The sequence below is a fragment of the Rutidosis leptorrhynchoides genome, chromosome 9 (assembly GCF_046630445.1).
Source record: "Rutidosis leptorrhynchoides isolate AG116_Rl617_1_P2 chromosome 9, CSIRO_AGI_Rlap_v1, whole genome shotgun sequence".
In the NCBI taxonomy this organism is placed as follows: Eukaryota; Viridiplantae; Streptophyta; class Magnoliopsida; order Asterales; family Asteraceae; genus Rutidosis; species Rutidosis leptorrhynchoides.
The window spans coordinates 273,309,988-273,319,011 of NC_092341.1; the positions used below are offsets into that span (position 1 = coordinate 273,309,988).

The 9,024-nt window shown below is 41.2% G+C and overlaps 2 protein-coding genes across 2 annotated transcripts; both read right to left on the reverse strand.

Annotated features, from left to right (window-relative positions):
* Window positions 1-892: 892 nt before the first annotated feature.
* On the reverse strand, window positions 893-3,086 carry LOC139868770 (uncharacterized). Its single transcript, XM_071857112.1, has 4 exons — window positions 2,721-3,086; window positions 1,671-2,252; window positions 1,447-1,568; window positions 893-1,313 (listed from the first exon to the last, which is right to left on the reverse strand). Exons 1-4 carry the CDS (start codon window positions 3,084-3,086, stop codon window positions 893-895), a joined length of 1,491 nt encoding a protein of 496 aa, XP_071713213.1.
* Window positions 3,087-3,698: 612 nt separating this feature from the next.
* LOC139868771 (uncharacterized) lies at window positions 3,699-4,550 on the reverse strand. The gene has a single exon (XM_071857113.1). The coding sequence runs from the start codon at window positions 4,548-4,550 to the stop codon at window positions 3,699-3,701; it is 852 nt and encodes a 283-aa protein (XP_071713214.1).
* Between the last annotated feature and the right edge of the window lie 4,474 nt (window positions 4,551-9,024).

The following is a 9,024-nucleotide window of genomic DNA, read 5'->3' on the forward strand; positions in this document are numbered from 1 at the left end:
AAGAAGCGTTGTGAGGTGTTGAAGTCTGATTACTCTCAAGTTGTTTCTCAGGTTATTCCTCATGCTTGTCAGCAATTACTGAAAAGTGCAGACTTTGGGCGACTTTTTGGTAATGTGGTGTTAGCTTCTAAAGTTCAGGCCAGGTTTGATCTGATAAGGGATTTGGCGTCTAATGGGATCGTGCAGCTTGCTGACTTTTCGGATTATACTGATCAAGGACAGGCGATGGTTGACTCTGCTTTTGATGAGCTTGAGCAAGCTGATTTTGATTTTGTCAAGACCATTTCAGCCAAGATTGATGCCCAGCCTGGTGAGCTTTTGAAGACTGTCACTGCCGTTATGCCCGTTGTTCAAGAAGATGATGAAGAAACTCTCCTTGATGCTCCTGAGGCTATGGGGGAATCTGGGAAAGTTGATGTCCCTATTAATTAGTTGGTGTTTGTAATCATTTGAAACAATTATCTTTTGTGCTTGGCCTAGGTGCCTGGGTTTTATTGCCCATTTGAACAATGGTCATGTATGACATAACTCTTAGTTCGTTTAATTTTAGCATGCTTTTTATTATGTGTTACCATGGATTTTTATCCTGCTTGGATGGGTGAAAACTCTCTACCTTGTAGGATGGTGGTGCAGTGATCACTTTTAAGGAAAACTTGTTTCCATACATCGAGTGTGTTGAAGCATAGTCTGCTTCGTTACTCGGTATAGTGTGGATTATGACAGGGTTATTTTTCTCACATAATGCTCCGTATGGAGTTTTAATTTCATCAAGACATTAATTTATCAAAAGTAGTTGAGAAATTCATTAAGTCTCGTGTAGGAAGTTTATAGACTTCAACTACCAATAGCGCAACTTTCAACTACATGTTACAAAATAAAAAGTACAAGACTTCTAATGATAAAATTTTTTAAGGTTGGTTGCATTCCATGCCCTTGGTATTGGTTTACCACACGTTGTTTCCAGCTTGTAGGAGCCTTTTCCCAACACCTGTGCAATCACATAGGAGCCTTCCCAATTTGGTCCCAATTTTCCTTCGTATTCTACCTTGCTTGCACTGTTTAACCTTAGGACATATTCTCCTACTTTAAAGGTTGAGGGCTTTACTCTCTTGTTGTAGTAGCCTTTAATCATTCGTTTGTACGAGGCCTCCCGAATCACAGCTGCTTCTCTTCTTTCTTCAAGCAGATCCAAATTAACTCGAAGGTTTACTTCATTGTTTTCATTTTTTGCTGTTCTTTGTGTTAACACCTGTATTTCTGCGGGAAGGACGGCTTCTGTTCCATATGCAAGGCTGTACGGGGTTTCACCGTTGCTTCATTTTGGAGTTGTTCTATGTGCCCACAGCACCAGGGGAAGTTCATCGACCCACCCCTTTCTGCATTTACCCAAGCGCTTCTCTATTCCTTTGATTATGTCTCAGTTTGTCACCTCTACCTGTCCATTACCTTGTGGATGATATACTGAAGTGAAGCTTTGCTGGATTTTCAATTGTTCGCAGAATTTTGGGAATATTCCTTCTGCGAATTGTTTCCCATTGTCTGAGACTATTTCTTGGGGGACTCCGAACCTACATACAATGTGCTCCCAGAAAAATTTTTTCTATCTGCTTACCAGTGATTGTTGCTAACGGTTTTGCTTCGGCCCATTTGGTGAAGTAATCGATTGCTACCAGTAGGAATCTAGGGCTTCCTGGTGTATCACTGATGGGTCCGACTATGTCTATTCCCCATTTTACAAACGGCCACGCAGATGTGACAGAGATTAGCTCTTGCTTGGGTAGCCTTGGGACATTTGAGTGGATTTGACAAGACTCACAAGTTTGTAGTATCATCGTGGTGTCATGGTGCATCGTAGGCCAGTAGTATCCTAGTCTCATGATTTTGGTGACCACTAACCTTGGACCCGCGTGTAAACCACATATCCCGTCATGCATCTCTTGGATGATGATAGTTTCCTGCTTTGGCCCCACACATCGAAGCCATGGGGTAAGAAATGATCTTCGACATAGTGCTCCGTTCATTATTTTGTACGAAGGTGCCTTTATCCTTATCTTCCTTGCTTCGTTTCTATCCTCTGGTAGCTTCCCTGATTCGAGATATGCCTGTAGCGGAGTCATCCATGTCACCTCATCTTCTTGTATGAGGTCATTAACTTCTTCTTCTAAGATTGATTTCTTTTCTAGCACCTCCACCAAGACTTCTTTTGCCAGGTGTTCAAATGCCAACGAAGCAAGTTTGCTCAGTGCGTCTGCCTTTTTTTTTTGACTTCTTTGAACATGCTCTATATCAAAACTTTTGAAGCTTTCGACCAGTTCTCTTGATTTTGACAAGTATTGTTGAATGGTGGGTTGTTTTGCTTCAAAGTTGCCCTTGATCTAGTTGCACACTAGCTGTGAGTCGACGAAGGCTCGGTGGTGAAGAATTTTTAATTCCTTTGCCATTCTCAGCCCTGCTAGCAGAGCTTCGTACTCTGCTTTGTTATTGGTTGTGTCAAATTCGAAACGAAGTGCATAAGTGAACTCTTTTCCTTCCGGATTTACTAGCATTAAACCCGCACCTGATCCATCGGAACTTGATGCACCATCAGTGTACAACTTCCATTCTTCATTTTCAATCTTTGAGGTGATGACTTAGGTTGAGTTTTTCGTGTCTTCTTCATTCACACTATATGTTTCGGTGATGAAATCTGCTAGGACTTATCCTTTGATTGCATGTCTGACTCGGAACTCGATGTCATGTTCTCCTAACTCAATGGCCCATTTGGCCATTCTCCCCGATTTTTCCAGTTTCGAGAGCACTTGCCTGATTGGTTTGTTGGTAAGCACCACTATCTGATGTGCTTGGAAGTACCTTCGGAGTTTTCTAGCTGTGTGGACGAGTGCTAGGGTGAGCTTTTCTAGCTCTGGATAGTTTAGTTCAGCTCCTTGAAGTACTCGGCTAACAAAGTATATTGGTACTTTTGCTCTTTCTCGCTCGGTAACCAATACTATGCTGATGCACTCTTTCGAAGCATCCAGGTATATGAAGAGTGTTTCATCTACTTCGGGTGAGGTTAAGGTAGGGAGTTTGGCGATGTATTCCTTCATTTCAACGAATGCCTTCTCCGCTTCTTCGTTCCAGACGATTTTCTTTTATCCTAAGCATCCCTTTAGAATTTTGAAAAAGGGGAGTTGTTTCTCTGCTCCTCTTGATACGAATCTGCTGAGCGACGCTAGCTTTCCATTTAGGCTCTGCATGTCTTTGATGGTTGCTGGAGCCTGAAGCTGCTTTAATTTGTCCGCCTTTTCTGGATTCACCTGGATCCCCTTTCTGGTGATGTAATACCCGAGGAATTTTCCTTCTTCCACACCGAAGGAACATTTCTTCAGGTTAAGCTTCATGTTTATGTCCCGGAGCTTATCAAAAGTTTCTTGAATATCCTCTATTAAATTTTCCTCCTTCCGACTTTTGATTACCATGTCATCTACATAGGCTTCCAGATTTCTTCCCAGCTGATTATGAAAGGCTTTGTCAACCAACCTTTAATAAGTTGCCCCTGCGTTTTTTAGACCAAAGGGCATCTTTTGATAACAATAGATTCCCTTGCTGGTGAAGAAAGATGTTTTTTCTTCGTCCTCTTTAGCCATTTTGATTTGATGGTATCCTTTGTGAGCATCTAGGAAGCTTTTGTACCGGTACCCGGTGAGGGAGTCGATTTTCTAGTCGATTTCGGGCAGAGGATAGCAATCCTTAGGACATGCTTTGTTGATGTTGGTGAAATCGACACACATTCTCCATCCTCCATCTGATTTTTTCACCATCACAGGATTAACAACCCATGAAGGGTATTTTGCTTCGCGAATTATTCCTGCTTTTAACAAACCTTCTACTTCTTCACAAGCTGCTTTGTCCCTCTCTGGTGCTAAATTTCGCTTTTTCTGATGCATTGGTTCGAGGTGTTTATGTTCATTAAGGCGATGCTCCGTTACGAAGGGCGACCCTTGCACGTTGATGGTTCGTTGTATCCCAGTCATGTCACTATTCTCCCAAGCAAATACATCCACATTGGCTTGAAGTAACTTCCGGAGCTTTTGCTTGGTGGATGCTGGCAAGTTTTTCCCTATGCTGATCTGTTGATCTTGAAACATCAGGTTTACTGATATCTTTTCTACTTGGGGATCTTCCTCTGAGGCTTCCAGGATACACTCAGTTGGCTCCTTTATTGTTTCCTTTATGGCTAAGATTACCTTGTTTCTGTCATATGTTGACGCGAGGGTGCCGATTCCTTCGTGGGTATGGAATTTGACCATTTGATGGACTGTGGATACAATTATGCCCATCTTTTTCATAGCTACCCTCCCAAGCAGGATGTTGTGTGGGGAGTTAGCTTGAACTACCACGAAATCAAGGGTTTCTGTTCTTGTCAGTGGTGGTTCCCCTATGGTGAAGTCAAGATCAATTTCTCCGATGGGCCAACATCTTTCTCCGGAGAACCCAACCAAGGGTACTATTGGGGCACCTAACCGTGCTCTGATAGCGGGACTTAACCTTTCGAAGCAATGTTCGTACATTACGTCACAAGCACTTCCACTGTCGAGGTATATCCTTCGTACCTCTCTGTTAAAGATTTTTCCATTTATGGTGACCGGTAGGTCCGAAGGACATATGGTATCTAGAGCTGGGAATGACACTTCGCTCCATTCTCTGGTGATACGACATCTCTCTTTTCTTGTAGGACTGGTATTAATCTATGGTTAGGATTGCATTTTCTGCTTCTTGCCTCGTATCCTCCATTTTCTTTTCCTGTATCCTCTCTTTCTTATGTTCCCAAATTCCCTTTATGAGATGGGACAGTTTGCCCGACCTTAGAGCCTCCTCGAAAGCTGTTTTGAGGTTGAAACATTCGTCCGTATCATGCCCAAAATCGTTGTGGAAGTCACAAAATTTGGTCATGCCCCTATTTCTTCCTCTGTTGGACATTTTCCCCGGGGCTTTGAACTTGTTGGCAGCTTTTTCTGTTGCTAGGATTTCCTTAGGAGTTTTCATTAACGCTCCCAAGATCCCAGCTCTGGTTTCCCTTCGATAAGGGTGGAACCTCCCCCTATCTTCCTTCCTACCATGTCTGTCTTCCCTTTTTTCTGACTTCTCCTTTCGTTTACTCATGGAAGTGTCGTCTAGGACGAAGTTACCCGCTGTCTCCTTAGCATCCAACCATACATATGCCTTTTCTAACAAAGCTTCGTAAGTGTTCGGTAAGTCTCGGCTAAGGTGTTCAATGAGAGGCCTGACCCTAGATCCGTAGAGTAACCCAAAAATTCTTTGGGATTCTGGTAGGTTGGGAATTTGCTGTGTTTCGTTGGTATACCTAGCGAGAAAGGCTCTAGATCCTTCGTTATCCTTTTGCTTTATCCCATAGGCAGCCACATGATTCTTCTTGTGTCATTTTTGCTGACTAAACTTAGACCTAAATTGTCATTTTAGGTCGTCGAAGCTAGCTACTGAGTCTTTTGGTAGGGAGTCAAACCAAATCCTAGCATCTCCCTTTAACATGTAAGAGAATGCATGGCATGCAACGGGTATGTCCCATTTGGCCATTCGTGCTGCCCCCTCGAATATATTAAGGAAATCATCCGGATCATCTTTTCCTTCATAATAAATTAGATGCGAAGGTATCTTCATCCCATCGGGGAAGGCACAGTTTTGGATGTAGGGCACGAATGGAGTTTTATGGTTTATCCAGAAGTTGCTGTTGAATGTGTTTGAGGGTGGTACTTGGTGGCCTTGGGTGTAACATATTCCCCCTGGGTTAGAAGGATATATCCAGGTGGTGGTCAGCTGTTGTGGTGGTTGGTTCCAACTTTATAAATAGGCGTGGTTGGTCACTGGTGCTACCGAAGCATTTGGTTGGCTGCCTGCAGGGGTTATCTCTACACATGGTATGTTTGGGGTGACATGGGGATTTCCTTGGCCTCACATATATTGGTTGGGTTGTCCGAAGCTACCCCAACTCGGGTGTGGTGGTGGTATATGTATATTTGGCGCTTGAGGTGTTAGGGACACAGTCGGAGCTGTTGTGTTACAAGTGTAGAGGGGTACTGTTGGTATAGTTAGGGTTACCTGAGAAATATTGGGAGTTTCCCCAGCACGAGTCACAGTTTCGGCCGACGAGTTTATTGGTGGGATCCTAGGTTGTGAAGTTTGATTCGGACGCTCCATCTCTTTATCCTCGTCATACTCCTCACTTTCGTATGTTAGCATCCTTCTACTTTGTAAGACTCCTGTGTCCCTTAGGTTCTTTATCACCGATCTGATATGATCATAATTATTCAAGACAAAGTTTTTGTCTATTAACGGTGGTGGCTCTGCGGAATGGGAGCCATGGAGGTTCGTCGAGACAAGTATAGCCGGAGTGGCGGGTGACCTGGTTAAGGTTCCCATAGTTGAGAACTCTAGTTGTGTTGAATCTGAGGCTTGTGTAATTCTGGGTGGCGTGAAGCCTGGAGGTATGTGACCGGAGTCTGCCATTTCGTCGGTTCTTGCTCAACAAAATGAATAAGATGTGAGTCCCACGGATGGCGCCAATTGTTTGTACAATAACCGGCGATTAGTATGAGTATGGAGACATGCAAGTCACAGAGATTGGAATTGAGTGATTATGGTTTTGATTATGTTCGCTGGCGAATCCCCGAAGGTAACAGTCAGGAGACAGTTTTACGCCACCGAAGCAAATGGTATAACATGATTGTGTTATTATGTGTGTATGGATTGAATGTGGAATGTTTCCTGCATTCTATACCATTTATAAGTGAAATGGAACGGCTTTCCATATCAGTTCGCTAGTTCCCAATGATTTTGGATCACTAGTTGACTTTCCCTTTTGGTGAACCTGCAAAGGAAAGTGAGCTTGTCCCCTTTCCTTTGTGGTATAGGCGTGCACCGAGCTAGGAATAGTTTTACTAGTCTTGACATTGTAATTGACCGAGGTTTTATGGGCTCTAAGCTCGCTATTGTTGCTCTGATTTCATGACCTCGTTCAATGTAGCTGGAGTTTCCTTCGTTCCATATATTGTAGCCATATCCTCCGAAGCAAACTTTGAAGCTGATGATCATGCCGGAGGTGGGGTACACTATCAGCTACTCTTTATATGTTTTGTCTAGACAAAAGGCTTTTATCCATTGGACTTTAGAGGGGATGAAAATAAAAAGTACGTTCGCTCCATTATTCGAAGACATCAATACAAGACCAACATCAGGGGGTTAACTGTTAATGGGATTTGGACCGAATGCCCCTATTCGAAATCAAAGAAGTAGGCCATAACCACTTTGTGCACGTGTTTCAAAATAGCAATCATGTCAGGACTGGTTAAAAGAAGTGTTTCAATAGATTATCTTTGGGAGGATGCAAATAAACTCGAGTTACCATTCGCAAAATCAGAAGTGTGGGGAGCTATTAAGAGGTCTAGAAGTAACAAGGCCCCCAAACCGAGTGGCTGTAACTTGAAATTTTACAAAACGTGTTGGCCAATAATTGAATCTAATTTCATAGTGGCATTGGAATGGTTTTGACAAAGGAGAAATTTCGAGAGGTTGTAACTCTTCCTTTGTCACATTTGTTCCAAAAAAGTAACGTATTCGGATCAAGTGACTGTTGTACTGATAGATGTCGAAGCGTCAATAAAGAATTTGTTAAATACCTTAGACTAGCTAGGGTAAATATGATTCTTTCCATGTAGAGATTGTGGTTACAAGCAAGCACTTCTTAGAAGTGGATTTTTAATTTTTAACTTTTAACTAATTGCAATAAAATTAAAATACTTAAATTGTAAATTTAAGCAAGAAATCAAAAGCAAGTAATTAAAAAGTGAATTGTGATCAATTACCTCTTCCGAATCCCAATTGCGCAATAATCATTCTTAGAAATACTATGCTTATCAAGTTTTCATTCATAGAAATACTATGTTATCTTTGACACAAATTATGTAAACTACACGACTTGTCTTTATTCTTAACTAAATTAACACTAGGTGGACTTAGATCAAATCATTAACTCGCAATAATATGTCTTATAATAATAAAAATTGCTAAATTTACATTAATCAATAACTTGATTGATCCAATAATTCATGAATCAATTTTCCACTTTTATCATTAAAAATCATGAATCACATAAGTATTTGAATGAAATCATATTACATGAAATCATATGACATAAATTTTTATCGAAAGAGATAATAAGAAACTTAGTCGAGCTTGATTATGCTGTCGAAAAGCATTAATCATGATGAACAATTTTGTGTTTTGAGTTGGATGGTGCTAGGTTACGACTCTTGCTCTCCAAAACTGATGAAAACCTTTGAATTTTCCTGCATACTTGGTTTATATACCCTAATCAACAATTACACATAACCCCCTAAATTATAAAGCTAACCGCCAGAATAAACACCCAGGCATAAAATTATGCTAAGGCTCATATTATTTTACGCCACTAAGAATCTTCAGCGTACAATATCAACGTAATTTTAAGCCCTATATCTCTGTCTCTTTATCTCCAAATGTTCTCTATACGTAATTTTATGTCAATGGTAACGAATTTTTACACCAGAATTCGTCTTGGGTCCTTTACGCTGGTGTTGACATCTTTTTATGCCAGGTACAAAAACTCGGCAGCTTGGTCTTTTTTTCAGCTTTTCACTCGTAACGCTCCACATTCTTGAAACATGCAAAAGTAACTGAAAGTACTCTGATTTGAACATTAAAACACACAGTTTTTTATTCTAATTTTATCATTTGTTACATTATAAATTACCCGATCACGTCCCATTAGCCTCATCGGGATCTATGACAAGATTATTTAGAAGATATTATCTAACCGTATCCATCATGTCATCCCCGAATTTATTGGGAGTGAACAACGTGCTTTCTTATAAGGCAGAAACATCCTTGATGGTGTAATGATCGCAAACGAAACTTTGGAATACTTAAAAAACCAAATGTGTAAAAGCATCATTTTAAAGGTCAATTTTGAAAAGGCTTTCGATAGCTTAA